This window comes from Pteropus vampyrus, unplaced genomic scaffold (assembly GCF_000151845.1).
Source record: "Pteropus vampyrus isolate Shadow unplaced genomic scaffold, Pvam_2.0 Scaffold96, whole genome shotgun sequence".
NCBI classification, from domain to species: Eukaryota; Metazoa; Chordata; class Mammalia; order Chiroptera; family Pteropodidae; genus Pteropus; species Pteropus vampyrus.
This window is the reverse complement of record NW_011888877.1, coordinates 2,622,364-2,639,395: the sequence shown is the minus strand read 5'-3', so window position 1 is coordinate 2,639,395 and position 17,032 is coordinate 2,622,364. Positions and strand designations below refer to the sequence as shown.

Sequence of the window (17,032 nt, the reverse complement as noted above, 5' to 3'; positions counted from 1 at the left end):
CATTTGCCAAGGACTATTCTATGTACTTTATATGTATTATAATACTTAATTCTCAAAACAATTTGTATGGTAGGTACTATCGAAATACCCAATTTGCATATAAGAAAACTAAGGAAAAGAAGGCACAAAACTATTAATTGCAGAGTTAGGGTTTGAATCAAAGCCATATCACTCTATACTGTGCACCTTTAACCAATACACTCTGCCATCTACCTGGCGGTAAATGTGAAAGGTCGACTACAGGTATACCATGGTGTACCTATACAGGTAAACATATGTCTCTACTTCTCTTGGGGAAAGACCATGCCTTTTAGTATGTTCCATCAATAGTGCCCGGCGTTGTTCCCTGTAAATCGCAAACTTTAGTATTAACAAAAGGTTCACTAAATTGTTGAACCCCAATACTTCTCTTCAACCCAGAAAAATATCGCATTCACTCATAATTCTGCTTTTTCCTTAAATACAAGGCTATAAATTCTCATTTGCCTTTGGACATTTTCCAAAAAATTAATTTAATACATGTTGGATTCATTTAGCCCCTTCACTGCAGCTATGTAAAGTAAGCACTGGCACAGAAAGTGCAGCATTAGGAGAAATCCTTAATCTACACTTAGGGACCGCTTGTCAGAAACAGAATTAAAATAGGCTTGAAACACCGCCAGGCTGCCTACGTCCCTAGTGTTATAAAGTTTTCAAATTTTCACTTTTTGACCCATTGCTGTTCAGATAATTTTGATTTTATGGAAAAAAAAAAGGAATAATGACTTATAAAGCCTATACTATGGGGATTTATATATTCATTTCTTTTATTCTGGGCAGGCTGAAATGCATTTTATTAGCATTCAAGTTAAGGCGCAGAACGCATGGTGTGACCGAATGACATAATCAAAACATACGTGATTAAAACACTGGAAGGTTCTAGGATATGTCAGAAGTAGTGGAGAAATCATTAATAAAACGATTCTAATAAAATAAACACAGGATATGGAAACCACTGATAGAAATGCTGCTCCTAAATGTAGCTTATTTGTTTCTCTTTCAAAATCAACTGCAAATATATTGCGACTTCTTTTAAATGAGCTACTTCATTAGATTAAGAAATTATTTTTTCACTGTGACCAGTGGCTCTTAATCAGGAGTAGTGTGTCCAATTGCCAAATATCAAGGTCGAAATAACTTAAATTTCATCTACTGGAGGAAGAAAAAAATCACTTAAGGTTAGAAAGTCCCAGCAGCTGTAAGATCACTCAGGATTTCACATATGTAGCTCAACAAACAAATATCTCACTGGACAACACTGATATTTATTGGCCTGAAGCGACTCTGTGTAAGGCGAATGGAATGAACGTGATGAATTATGCTTTACTATATGGAAAAGGACAACTTGGAATTTTTTTAAAGTTATTCAGCAAGCCAAACATTTGCATCCTAAGTGTTCAGTGTTAATAAATTATCTTAAATATTCTCTGAGTTACAGATAGAGTCTCAGTATCTGCACATCGAACAGCACACATGAAGACCTTCTCTTTATGACAAAACATGGGAGTTAAGGGTGAACTCTCCAGATGTAATGTGTTGGTCCTAGATAAAATGCTGGGGTCCATGCTGACCTGTGTGGGCCAAGAGGAAGCAAATGCGACTCCCACAGGAAACGATGCGCCATGTGCATTTGGACTGACAACACAAATCGACTGATATGTCATAAAATCAATAATGGTATTTCTGACATTTTTGTTTTTCATTCTGCCTTTCCAAGACTGCGGACTTCTTAGTTATGGATTTATTCTTTATCCTTTAAAATGTTGAAGAAATGGGCTTTTATACATCCTTTTGCCTTACACTTAGGATACAAAGGGCTCTCATAAAGAATAGTTTAACCTTAGAAAAGATGCTGCTTTTAATATAAGCTGAGTGTAAGTGGCATGGCCATTACTCAGACTGGTGTTTATGTCACTTCTCTGAAGTTAACTGCTCTGATGTGCTGCAGGCTTGATTTTTCAAGGAGGTACTATAAATGCTGTTCATTTCTAGAATGAATTATTGGAATGAGGTGGTTGTGATGGGTACTGTCTCGTTGAATCCTACTCTTGCAGGGAAAAAAGTTAAAAGTTTTCTATGCCCCTTTTGAGATCTTATCCAGATAGCATATGACTATCATGTTAATCTGAAGAGGGTACCCCAAAATTTTGCACTTCGAACAAGTAGAGAGGAGACTGTCAATCTATGCTGACAAAAATATGCGTAACTCCCTTAAAAAAACAAACGTAAAAAAGAACGGGATAGAAGAGATAAGCCACGTTATAGCATAGAGCATAGATTTGGGGAAAAGTTAATGAAAGACATCAGGCACAAACTAGCTTTAAATGATGCCAAACCAAAAAAAAAAAAAAAAATTGAAAACAGCAAGTACACATCCCAAGTGAAAACCTCTGGAAGACAGACACAAACCAAAGGTGACTTTGAGCCTTGTAAGAACAATCCTGTGCGTGAAGTCTAATCTTGACCTGTCAAGCAAACTATTGCAAGAAAGTAATTAGATCAGCTATCTAGGGATGAGTAGTGACTTTTTTTTTTTTCCTTTTACAGTTCATAGGCAGCTGTACTTGAATCTCTGCCCAAAACCTCTAATTGCTTTCTCTATGTGAAAGTAGAAAGATTTTTATAAGTTCTTTTTCACCACAGAGTCTCCACTGACCAGATGTTACATAAAGGCGCTGTGTTTCTTAAAATGTGTTCTGTCCCCTTAGCAAGCATAATACACCTAAGAATCACCTGGGGAATTTTTGAAAATCACCTTCCTGAGTCCTGTTGCCAGAAAGTCTAATTGAATAGGGAGACGTGGAGCCTAGAGGTGGCTAGCGCTGAGGCTGGGGCTTTTAGTCTACACTATTCATGTCTGTTTTCCCATCTCCTTCAATAAAACAATAATGACTAAAAGGAAAAATCTTACATGCTTTTTGAAATGTGAAACATTGGAACATTTTGCTGTTTTTCTTAAAATAAAACAGACCCTAAGAAAAACAGTGTTAAAGTCAGCTTAAAGATCCTTTACTAGGATGACCCCTCCCTTGTCCTCATCTGCTAAACAGGTCGTTGACCCCTTCCCCGTCCCTGCAGAAATTCTAGATCAGCCAATGGAAGTAGGTCTGGTACAGAGTCCATATTTCCACATTTTCAAAAGAAACACGCTAGGTTGTTCTGAGGCAGAGTCTGTTATTCAATCTAACATTTTATCAGTTCAGTGGCAGCCACCTGCTAAGCATGAAATTGTGGAGAATACAGCCGCAGTTTATTCTACAGAAATAAGATTTTTAAAACTGAATTGAACAGCAGCTTTCTCTTCTCCCCCAACAGGTGAGAGCCTGGTACTAATAGTGCCAAGCCGAAGATGGGACCGCCCATTGTACAAACACCGCATTTTCTCTCTCTAGAGGAGAAAGAAATGCATGCTTTTGTCCTTGGCCAGAGAGGTGTGCCATCTACTTATGTATAGAAAAAGCAAGTAATTTGTATATTCTATATGTATATAGAACAGTTATTTATTGGACAAGAAATACGCCGAAATAAGGAAGCCACTTGGACGATATTAAAAAGCCACAGACTTCTCAATAGAGATATTTTACAGACACGGAGCTAATGTAATCCCTTACCGCTGCTACTGCCTCCTAAGCAGCTTCAGAGACTGGTCCTGAAATCTTTCATTCTACACATTCTTGCCCAAATCCTTGATTTGGTCAAAATAATTGCAGGCTGTCACATCAGGCCAGTCTTTCTTTCTGTCCGACAGTGTATCTACCGAAGGTGGCCAACAGCTATCTATTATCCTATGTAACTGTCCTTTTTTGAGGAATTCTGTGGTCTGCGATGCATCATTTCTGACCTGTGTCAGTCCCCAACTGTATGCCTTCACTGAGAAGAAGCCGTTCACCCAGCTTCTGCAGGATGTCTCGGTTACTCAGAGTAACTGATAAATTACCTACAGAGATTAACGCTTATCAAAGAAAAAAAATTATTCAGAGCTGAGCTCAATGACTAAAACTTCATAAGTAGTAAATTCATAACTGGTAGACTTTATGCTATGTATATTTTACCAGAATTTAAAAAAAAATTAAAAGTTTTCACTCTATCACACATTTTTTTTTTTTTTGCAAAATTTAATTGTTCTAAATTCTGATTTTCTATTTTTCTGGATTAACCTACAAGTGCTGTAGATTTTCTCTACAAGCTATTAACGAAAAAGAGGCTTTATTTTTTAAAGTAGTTGTGGAAATTGATAATAAACCAATTAAAGGCATTTTTTCCCCATCTTTTTTTGCCTTTAGGAGAAACTTCTCATTTGAACAATAATTCAGGCAGATTGAATGAAAATCTGTGTGTATTCTTCAGGTTTGTCAGATCATGGTAATCGAAGGTATTCTAAACCCACCAAAACCCCATTCGAAATAGCTGACAAAACTTTAGAATGACTATGTTTTAATACTGTGTCTCACCTCTAGAACTGTATTAGTTGAAATGAGAATATCATTTTGAGCTGTTTTCACATTATACCTACTGGTTTTCTGTGACATATTAAAAAAATAGGTGAAGATCCTAAAAATAAAGATAGCATTGAAATATTAGGTACACTTAATTCAAAGGTAAAACATCATACACAAATTTAACTAAACAAATATTTAATTTGCATTTGGGGAAGGTCTTTAATACATTCTTAAATTGGATTATTAGCAATTAAGTGAATCTCAAGTGTATGAAAGGTAGCCTGGATGCCATCCTGTATCCCCATCATTTAACCCATAACGAACTTTATGCTTTGATGACTTGTTCTCAAAGTTCTTGTTAGACAAAGGGTAGAAAAACAGGCAAATATATTTGTAGCCTGACGATTGTAACAATACCTGTTATGCACTTGTGACCATTGATGTCAAAATTAGAGAAACATTTCAAAATTCTTCTGCCACGTATTACAAAATTGCTAAATTCTGTAAGACTTTCGAATAGTTAGAGATTCATGGAAAGTCACTACTGGGTGCTTTTAAGAGGAGATTGTGCACTGCACTTAGAGATGACAGAGATACCTATACTGATAAAGAGAACATTCCGAGTCCTCCACAGGATATTATACCTCACGGTCAGGAATGGATGAGCCAGCCTTTAACAGGAGCAGTTCCGGTGAAGTCAAGTTAAGTCCCTAACCATCCCTTGAGCTATGGATAATGCCAACGAAAACAAACAAACAAAACAAAACAAAAATCCCCATAGACAAGCTACTTTAACAAGCAAGCTCAGCATCACAGAGAAAGTATTTTGAAAAGGAATAAAAGAGAACACTTACATATAAAAAGTATGGTCATAATAATATATGCTATTTCTGTAGCATTTTCTATGAAATGGGTATCGATAACACATATTAACTAATTTAATCTTGACAAAAAATCCTTATGATCTAGGCACTTTTATTGTGCTATTTTACAATTGGGAAACTGAGGCAAGAGAGATTAAGGAATTTGCTGAGGATCACACAACTTTGGCTGGCTGGACTTATGAACCCACATATTCTGATTCAAGAGTGTATTTATCTTAATCTAGATGCCAGGCTGCTTCTCCCAGAAAATGAACTTCAGTTGCTGGCTCAGGAAGAATTGAGGGAGCTCTTCTGAACTCCTTCCTCAAATGACCAGGATCTAAAGTCAGTCCTGCATTGCTTAGTGTTTTTCTTTCTCCCCTTCTTTTCCAGATTTGGACAGTATTAGAGCATCTGCTGTATGTTGTTTATTAATTAAACAGAGTCATCTGGACTTCCTCTATATTCAGCTGGGCGATGTATCTGAGCATCTGTGTAATACTGATATTGAGCTGAATTATCGATGCAGTGACCATGGAAGAATGCAAGCAAAATACTTGTTGTCGATGCTTCAGGTAAATCCTGGATCCATGAGAGTATAAATGGTGTTTTCCAGGGACAAATGTTCCTAAGTAAATCTCCAAATTCTAGTGACAAGTAAATTCCTCTGTGGCTGTTATGACAGTGAAATAGGATAAGCCTAGAAAACCTACTTTTTACCCAGACCTCATCTCACCTGGTCAACCTTCCCCTATTCCTGTCCCCAATGACTTTTCCACCACATACCAATGGTCTTCTCTCTTTCGTTCTTCTATAATTGTCTTTAATAATATCCATTTCTACCCCTGGTGCTTTTCTTGCTTATTCCTGTTGACTCAAGTCTAGCTCCTGGGTGGCCCCTCTCTTGATGCTCTGATCTCTAACCACACTTCACCTCCAACCACGAGGAGCTAGTGCTAATGAAATACGATTTGCTGATACGTAATAGAAACAAAAGGGCTTGTGAACAGGCAATTCATAAAGGCACCAGGAAAAGAAAGGTAGTGACATTGGTGAATCTGCTAAATCTACTGCTGGACACTAGACACTGGAGTAAATTATCAAGGAGGCCTGCTAAGACGGACTGTGAGGTTTTCAGAGGAAAATCACAGAGTCATTTAGATACCACAAAGCAGATGTCACACAATTTATCTTTCCGTCCAGGAATCCTTGAGACCTGTCTGTTACTTTAAATTAGTGAACTAAATTAGAATGAATTTACTTTTGTCCAGTATCTATCCCTTCAGTGTCTTCCCTTCATGCATCCGATCTCCATATGCCCATAACCTCTGCTGTTCATAATAATAAAAAAAGACAAAATAACTCCATTCACATTTTCGCTAGATTCAGAAAGTTAATGGCTGCATCATGTTCTGTTATATGAGTTTATACACTCCAAAGACAATGGGGTTGGTATTTATAAATCAATCACTATGAGTAATGACTAATTCTCTACTGCTCCTAAAAAGCCTTTTATAACTGTCTCAAAAAGCGTAAAATAATATTTGGAATGACATTTAAAATATAACTATTTGAAAGTGAGAACAAAAAGGGAGCTGAAATATTTGGTGATGTACTTCCTGAAAACTTAATCGCAATAATATGCATTACTTTTTACTCTCTCTTATTGGGGGGGGGGGAACCCTGAATGATGTTGACCAGATATAAGAAATTAGTCCAAATTTGGACTGAATATACCATAGCTCAAAGATTAATGGGTATTTTTCCTTGGGAGGGAAACCAGTAGTCTAAGAGGCAGGGGAAGAAAGGAGATTTATATTTTACTTTTGCCCGTTTGACTTTTTTTTAATGTCACGTATTAATTTTTCAGATATAATAACTGATTACTTAATGAACATGTTGTATGTTATTAATTATCATGTGGCAAACAAAGTAAACTAGGTCTAAAATTATAAACAGTTTTCTTATTAAATCTCCAACTAGGAAGCTGTGTAGAAAGGAAGGGAGGGAAATCCTTCAAATATAATCGAGATAAACAATATGTGTTCATCATTATCATCATTTTAATTCATGTCACCTTCGATCGTAATTTCATGTACAACTGCCTGTAATTCCACACACTCTTTTCATTATGAATCAGTATATGCCTACATAGTTAAATTCTGGGGCCATAATTATCTGGATGACTTCAACTCTTTCCCATTACATAAAGCGGCCCTTACCCACCCCACTCCACCCTTATTTTCTCATCAAAGTTATGTGTTCCCATGATGGACTCATGAAAATATCGTTACTTGCGATGCTCACAGGAATTAAAAGTCAAATCCTCAAACTTAATTCTACTTCTTGATGCATTTAAAAGATCACCTTAGCAGCCTAATAATAGAAATTAAATTAAAGTATTCATCTAGAAAGAAACTAAGAGACAGTGTGATATGCAAACAATACAACTTATTGGTGTCATTAACGGAAATACTTTTATGAAATGCACAAATGACTCGTTTTTTAATGCCTTGAAATATCTGTATTCTGGCATATTTTTAAAATAGAAAGATAAAATAATGTGTTCAGATTCTGCTACCAGTGAACCAGAAAATAAGATAGTATTTCTAATTCATCTTGTGCATTATTTTTGTAAATGACTAAAGCTTTTGAAAATTAAAATGCTTAATAAGCAAAGATTCATTTTTGTGGTTTTTCAATGACTAGATATTTAGTTTTTATTTACATTTTTAACTAGAAGCTTAAGTTTATTCATTTTAAATATCTCTATCTATCTATCTATCTATCTATCTATCTATCTAGAGATATGAGTTGCAGTAAATTATTTGTATCTGTATTTTTAAACTACTTCTTGTTCTGAAATGATGTTGACCTTAGCAATAAAACAAGACATTATCTTTAAGTTCATTTCAGTTTTAAATAAATTTGTGTCTATGTGAAGGCGGGGGGAGAGAAAGAGAGAGAGAGAGAGACAGACAGACAGACAGACAGACAAATTGATTTTAAGGGAGGCATGGGAAATGAGAAAACAGTGAAGTAGAAGTGAAGAGAACTGTAGTTTAAAATATCCACTTTAAGATTTCACTTTTCCCCAAATCCAATGTAGAAACAAGTTGAAGAAGACTGTGTAGACACTGTTGAGAATATCTTCATTCATTTCAGTTTCACAGAAACCTCTGTGTTCCTACTTAAAAATCCCAGACCCCAACTATTTGGAATGGCCTGCTTTATTCAACTCTATTGTAGTTACTATTTAGCTTCTAAGGCTTTCACGGTTAATATTTCTTTTAAGATTTGTAAGGTGATGAGCATTTGTTAGGTAGTTCTACCTGCTTATAGCACTTAGTCACAGAAGAGACCCACTCAGAGGCTGTGGTTCAGAAGTCCCCTTTTTAAGTGTTCTTAGCTTTATTCACTGAGTCCCAATGGGTCCTTTAGGCTGGAAAACTTTGCAAATACAGTGATTCAACAACTCAAATGATGCCTTGCACTGCCGCCGCCTCCCTTCTCCACCGTGCCCATCCTAGCTCAGGCACGGGATGCCATGCAGAAGCACTGAAAGCCTGCTGCTAATTGCTCTCTTTGCCTCCCCCACTCCTCCCATCCCCATGCCTTCCCGTGCTCTCCGCTGGCAGGTCAGGCCACATCTGATCTTTTCTCAAAGAAACCCGATGCTTGTGGGACAGCACTCAAATTTCTATCATTTAAAGTATTTCACATCGCTCTTCCCATCTCCTCTTCACTAGACTCTGACTCTTTTCTCCATTCAGAATAAACAGATTTACTTGATGGTCATACAAATATGCTCATTATGGGCTTAGCACTGCCACTTAACTCAGCATCCCCTTGTCTGGCCTGTCCCTTCCCTACTCACTTCTTTTCAACCTCTTTGCCTGCTAATATACCATTAAAGCTAATGTCGAATGTCAGCTCGTTCACACACCCATACTTGATCAGACCAACAAGGAAGAGCTCCTCTTTGAGTAACCTTCTGCTCCTTCAGCACTTAAAAGCTGGTATTCTCTTAAACCTTTTCTTCTTCTTAGATACTAAGCTCCTGAACAGAAACTGTAGTTTATTCTTCTCTACATACATTGAAGTATCATGCCTTTCACACAGTAGGGGCTCAATTCAGTGCCGATAGAATGAATAATCAATGAAAACGCAAACAAGCTTATTTACCTAGCTGAAAATTTTTACAGGAGATTCTGGTTTCATTTGGAAGAAACCCAGTCCAATGACTAAAGTATCTTGCCTATGCCTCTCTAAATATATATGAATTTATATATGCAAGTTCCATGCTAGCATATTTTTAGATTTTTTAAATTAACTTTATTGAGATGACATTGGTTAATAAAATTATATAGGTTTCAAGTGCACAATTCATTAATACGTCATATGTATATTGCATTGTGTGGTCACCACCCAAAGTCAAATCTCCTTCCGCCATCGTATATTTGACCCCCTTTACCTTTATCTACCTCCCTTTCTCTCCCTTCCCCTCTGGTCACCACTAAACTGTGTCTGTGTCTATGTGTTTTTGTTTCTCTTGTCATATTTTAAGTACGTAAAAAAGATTTCTTTACATTAGTGTTTTTCTCAGAGAAGATAGAGATCATTCAAGACACTAGATTTTTCACTTTTTTTCAGGATCTTTTCAAAGGGAAATGGTACTCTGAGCAATAAAGATGACATAGCTATCTGTTTGGGTTTTTTCCTACCAACCAGGCTAAGGGAAATCTTACTTCATGTTGGCTGAATCACTGACATGAGTTTTAAAGATAAAATAATTTGGAAATTTGAGAATGCAAAGCTGTCCATATTTTTAACACTGCGTATATAATGTGATTAATCATTCACTTAAAATTCAGCAGAACCTTGGTAACCTAAAGGTCAGAAAACATGACGAATGTCCATATTCTAAGATGGCAGTGTTTATATCATACTTTAAAGATGTGAGAGAACATGATGTAACTCATGGTTTATAGGGGTCATCTTTTAATTTTACCTTTCTCCTTTTCATTCACTCTTTCAACACATTAATTAAATGCCTATGAAAATCCTGGCACTATACTAGCACAGAAATACATGGTGAGCTCAAAAAAGACAGTCTTTGTATGAATTTTACTTATGTAGTCCTTTCTACACAAAATTTAATAGTTTTAAAATGGAAGACTTTGGCTTTCTCTAAAACTAGCTCTTCTGCTTGAGTTTGTAATTTTTGTTCATAGCATCATTTTTCTCCCTTGGTTTGAAGCCACAGAATCACCAAGGCTCACAATATTTGTCACATAAACTATTGCAACATTCTTCAATTATATGTACTAACTCAGGTCTTTTTTATACTTTAAGGCATTGCACAAATGGTTAGATTCATCTTCATCAAGTTTATTACTTACCTAATTAAGGACTAATGACTCAAACTGCCATTGAGGCATTATGTAAAATTGCCCCAACCTACTTGCTTCATCTTAACATGCCATATTTTTTCATGGCCATACTCAATTTCACTCAAACTCAGCTATTTATTATCCCCAACGGAACACCCATTTCCTCTTCTGTATATTTACTCAAGACGTCCCTCCCTAGGATCAACTGTTGGTTCTTATACAACACAGCAATTGTGACGGCCTTCAAGGAACATCTTACACGATAATTTCTCTAGAAATTCTTAAAGAATTATCACAGATGCTTGAGTTCCACTACCCCTGGAAACCCATATTTCATCATTTGTATTTTTTAAGGAACTCCCCACAGTCCACTAGACTTTATATTCCTAAGGCAGAGGGAGCTTTATTTACCTTGCTCACAGTAGATGCCCAACAAACTTTCATTTAATCATTGATATTTCTGATTATATATCTCTTTCTGAATTCCACATATCTCCTAAGTTTTATATTAAATTATGGCAAGAGTGATCAGCATGGTTTCCATATCATCTGAAAGACCAGGTGAGTGAAAGGGATTCTGGCCTATGGCGCTTTAAGCGTGGGCACTCTGCAGCCTTTTTAAAATCACATCTGTGGATTTCTTTTAACTGACTTCTTTACTCACTCTTTCATTTTTATGTTTTCCTGTCATTCTTCTACTCTCTCTACATGCATTGCAGGCCCACGGGGCTATTCTCTGGCATTTTGCTTGTCTTTGTCAGTAGTATACAAGTATTAAAACATTTCTGACTTCTGGGATATACTACGAAGACTGGTAATTGCCTTTCCGGGATAATGCTCATCACTAAACTAACCTCCAAAGTTGGCGGAGAAAAATAAAATGAAAAGGATTCAAACTGAATGTCGGTGTTTTTTTTTTTTTAACTCTCAAATGAGTGGTCACAGTCAACACAGGTGGCATTAAAGGAAAAAGCAAATATCGAAAGCTCATGTACATGCATGAGGTCATGTACGTGGGTGTATATATCTATCAACGATATAAACGAAGAGGAAACAAAAATACCTCTCAAGCACCTTTTCCTTCTAGCTGTAGTTCTGGTCATGCAGTCTTAACGTGCTACCGAAAATGAATGAAAACTTAGCAGGAAAGCAGAGGTGCTGAAGCTAAGCCGAAAATTAGTGTAAAACTATACTTTTTTTTTTTTTTGCTGAAAAGTTTTTCCAATAGCTATACCACTCTTTCTTATGTTTTATTTATGCCCACGACTTTGTGATAGAAGACAATGGTTTTCAATTGTTTTCCCAATAAATGTCCCTCTTGAAATATGGGGTAAATTAAAATTAATAACTGTAGCGAAACTGTAGATTATTTAGGGTGAATGGGTAGAAAATGACTTACCCCCTGTTGCCACAGTGATTTCACGTAGAAAATGGCCGTAAAATGGAAAATCGAAGGACAGATTCACTCTCTGCAAGGAACAACAACCAGAAAAGAAAATCAATAATGTGCATAATAGTAAATGTAATATGAAAGGCTCTCCACTTAAAAAAAATAAAAAGAGATGCTTCTACTTTACACCACCATTATTGTAGTTGACTTTTAAAACCTGAATCTTGGATGATGATAAAAGATATTTTTTTTCTGGTAATTAAATGTTTGAAGTTTGTGAAAAGAATCAAGTTGGGCTGTTACAGTCTGTTGTTTTGATCTTCACGCACGAAGGGAATCTGGAAGTTTCCACACTGAATCAACCTATTCTCTCTAACGTCACCATTGCCTTTTAAATGTTCACTGAGAATCAGGTCAGTCGCCATGATGAGCACTTTATTGGGGGTTCTTTTTAGTTTGATTAGTCTTCCCCAAAACAGAGGGCATGTTATCTGTCGAGTTTTATTGCATAAAAATGAAAAGATTTTCTTTGACATGATTATGTATTCAATTTATTTTCTGTACATCTTATAATGAAAGGCAGTTTCATTGGAACAAGATATCTTGCACCTACAGATCTAGACCTGCAAATATTTTTATTTTTTAGATGTAAAGAGCTCTCTAGATTCAGTATGTTATGTTCACTTTCCAAGCACAGTCAACAAATAAAAAATGCTGGTCTTATCCTTCGTATAGAGAAAACTTGGGGAGACTTAGGAAGAAAGTTCATAAACTTTGCCTCTTTTTTCTGAAAAGGGGCCTGAAGCTTGGATTATAGATATAATTGATTATTATATATTATATATATTATTATATACTTTATGTAATTATATATTATATATAGCAGAATAACAAAATAAAATAAAACAAAGCAAAACAAACAAAAAAATCCTATATTTTTTGTATTGAAAAAATTTAAACCAGATGTATTATTAGACAAGAAATAAGAAAAATAATGAGTTATAACAAAGGTGATCCACCGAAATAAAAGAATCCAGAGGGAAATTAATTAGTTGGTTTAGAGCCCAACAGCATTATAAACTATGTATAGTAAAATGCTATTGTGTTAAAATTCAACAATTTCTATATTATATTTCTCCCAATGCACAAATTAAAATAAATAGCAGTATATCTAGATTGAATTTAGCTCCTTCCAATTTTGTAAATGATTACTTTTTTATATCCATCAGAGATTTCTAATAACGTATTTGGCATGAAATTAATCATTCAGAATTTCCAGTGACTTTCAATTAGATTTTCTTCCCTTTTAATGAAAGCTGCATCTCAGAACAAGGTTATCATCATTTTTATTTTTTGCTGACTAATGGGACAACAAAACCCGTTTTCATGGCACTAACTAAAATGAGTGGTTACTAATAACCCTACAATAAAAGCTTCAATGGCAACATCATATATCTCAAAGATGTCAGAAATAATGTTATAAAGGCACCTGTAGAGTATGTTGTTCTCCATCATTGTCATTTATTTCCATGCTCATGAGTAAATTTACAACCTTTTAGCATCCTTGCTTCCAGCCCTAGCATCACCGCCTCAGCTCCACCTCGATCATCAGGCATTAGATTCTCTTAGGAGCACCGGTCCCTGATGCTGAAAAAGTTGGGGACTGAACTACGCGACCAGGCAAGGGAAGAATAAGGACCTGGAGAGGACACCAAACTCAGAGGATATGGCCCTGAGACTGACTCTTTAAAGGGAACTACAGACGTTAGCCAGGGAAGACGTGAGCAAATGGGAGCAGAAGGGAAAGGGTCGAAATATATGTAGAAAGTGAAATTGAAAGGACTCTGTGATTAACTGGACATAAGGGCTGGGAGTGAGGGAGGGCAGTCTAGAATACAAGATGAGTTTCTAGCGGCGTGGCTGGTAGACCACAGTTCCACTCGCTGAGATGATGAATACGGGAAGAAGGTTTATTTCGGTTAGGTGTGAGAGACTTGTTGCGTCAGTCATCAGTTAGGCTTCCTTTATCTACATAATAAGAGTAAATAAAATAAAAATGACCCCACACTGTATATGCTGCAAAGGACTCTTCTACAACCAGAAAGGCTAAAGCAGTATTTGACATGGTCACAAAAAGCCACTGTAAATAAAAGCAAACATAATATTGAGGCTATGGTGTAATTACCATACCTTGAACATTACCCTATCTTGGATCTTATCTCTTAAGAAATATCTAATGTAAAAAAAGAAAAGGGTTCAGGAAAATTGTCATATGAAGATATAATAAATTAATTAAGAGTCTGGGCAAAATACCAAATAAAAGTTCAGAAGTGAAATTTTAAAGAGCATGAGTGACATAAATAATATCAACTGAATTTACTACTTCCTTATACTCTGTGGACAGGAATTAACTATTTGAAGGGAGAGGTATGATAATTTTGAGACAAAGGGAGTATCACTTCTTCATGTGGACGAGGATAAAATTACGAAACATTCTTTGAAGAGTTTGTAGAAGTATATTCATAGGTCCCAGGTGGCCTGGTGTAAATGTATGACAGGTAGAGCCAATATATGACTGTAACCTTTAAAACCACATTACACTCTCCCCATGAAATTATGAAATTATGCCCCATGAAATTATAATCCGTAACATGGAGACATTTGGTCCACACCAAAAGGTCCTTGATAATTGGTCAAATACGTCCAAACTTAGAAAATGTCCCTGGGTTCAAACAGCCCATAACACTTATGCATACTTTGGGTTTAAGGAACTAATGCATAAAAAAATGCCCTCATGTTTTATTGGTCCAAAAATTGTGCTGTGGCTGTAATGGCAATAACAACTCTTCTTGCATCGGCAGCGTAGTTGGCAATGGCACATGGGATCAGGAAGATGGGCTGGCGTGGACCAGATATCTCCACAGACTTTCCGGACAGGACCAAATATTGAGGACCTTTTGACGTGGACCAAATGTTCTGCAAGGGAAATGACTGTGGGGACAGACGACCGGACTCAACTAGGGTTGTACTCCTAGATTTCTACGTGCACCACATCTCTTGTTGCCTCTTTTACGTATTTTTCTTATGTCTATTGCTATTTGTTTTCTGACTAATTATTGTGATCTCTTCTAATTCTTTTCTAATTACACAAGAATTATAATCCTAAATACACACTATTCCAGTTTAACTTGTTTGTCTATTTCTCAGTGGCATTACAAAGATAAATTAATTAGTCAATGCCTGTAACACCTTGAAAACAAAAACTGCTTAATAAGAGTTAAGAATCTGGAGTGGGCAATTTTATAATCCTCAAAACTATTTTTTAAAAACATCATTAAATTTTTTAAAAAATCGTTAATGAAAACTGTTTTTTTTTTAAAGACAGCTTCCTATTTGCAGTAGTAAAGATACATGTTTCTGGTTTTCCCAAGTCTTTATTTCATCATAATCCTGATGAAAGCAGAGTGCAGGAAGAAAACTGGTAGTAACTAAACTTTTAATAATTTCTGTTATCATGATGGCAAAGGGTCTAAAAAATATAGGGAGTATCCATTTATTCAAGAGCGTATTCATGTATTAATCATGAATTTCTAAACATATATTTAACATTCTATTTTTAATTATTCAGATAATTTCATGTTTACTTTGAAGCATTCAAATATATGGGATATTATTATTAGTAGTAATAGTAGTAAAATGAGATTTGTGTTACGTCGTTAAAAAAGTAGATCAAATAAATCTTAAGTCAAATCACTTTCAGTTTATTTATTTATGCCAGGAATTAACTTTGACAGCAATTGTAAAATTTGAGAAAAATTACATTTTGTTTTACTTAAATGGATATTTCTAGTGATACTGGCTTTCATCCGAAATACCTAAATAAGTGATCTTATTTCCAGTAAGATTTACATATTTAATAAATAAAAATGATTAAATGATCATTTTTATTAGGTTACTTTTACAGATAACTGAATAAATTTAATTACTTAATTGGTATATAGAATATTCTTCCAGAATGCACATAACAACTGACTAACATTCTTGAAACTGAGTAAGGTCCAAATAAAACACATTCATTTATAAGCGCTTAGAATATATTATTGCACTCTTACTACTTTGCTAAGACACATGTTCTACCATCTTTTTTTTTTTAGGCGAAGCAACCCCTGGTTGACCTCACAGATTGCAAGGACCTTGTCAGCTTACAATCCCTTATTTTTTATTTTTTACGCCTACAGCACCTGGGCTTCTTAGGTGGTCTCCTATCCAAGCACTAACCAGGCCTGACCCTGCTTAGTTTCCAAGATCAGACAGTATCGGGCTTGTTCAGAGTAGCATGGCTGTAGACCCATCTTCTCTTCATGGAACTAGATGGAGAATTATTTTTAAAATTTCTGTGCTTCTTCCCTAATTTTTGAATAATACGGCATAGTTTGGGAGTCAGAGAGACTTGAAATTACATCCCAGCTTTGGTACTTAGAAGCTGTGTGATCATATAAATCATTTAACCTCTTCAAGTCACAGTTTGCTCATCTGTAAAGTCGAGATACTTCTTTAAAGGTTATTCTAAGGAACAAATGATCAAATAACATGTGCACCTTCATAAATACTGAGTCAATGATGGTTAGTTAACATTATATCATGTACATGAAGATGTTTAACACAGCAATAGTTCCTTAAAACTAGATTCCTAAACAAAATAACTTCTGATTCCTAATAAATAGCCAGAAATGATTTGATATATGTTGTCTCGTTACCAATGTAGGCAAATTACTTCTCTAATGGAATCATATCACAATTAGATATTATGTTTCTGAGCAATGTTATAATGGCCTCATTTTTGTAATATTTAAATAATTATAAGTACTGTGTTTAGTAGTGTTAGGAGAATTGAGTTAGCATTTAATA

At 35.6% G+C, this 17,032-nt stretch overlaps 1 protein-coding gene and 1 pseudogene across 4 annotated transcripts in view; both read right to left on the bottom strand.

Annotated features, from left to right (window-relative positions):
- Positions 1 to 17,032, bottom strand: part of PLXDC2 (plexin domain containing 2) — a 387,427-nt gene that overhangs the window by 160,167 nt on the left and 210,228 nt on the right. For all 4 annotated transcript variants that reach the window (XM_023533119.1, XM_023533120.1, XM_023533121.1 and 1 more), the window contains exon 4: positions 12,134 to 12,203. In XM_023533119.1, coding sequence (XP_023388887.1) covers positions 12,134 to 12,203 — 70 coding nt within the window. The remainder of the gene's footprint in view (positions 1 to 12,133; positions 12,204 to 17,032) is intronic.
- LOC111742557 lies at positions 16,354 to 16,472 on the bottom strand (annotated as a pseudogene).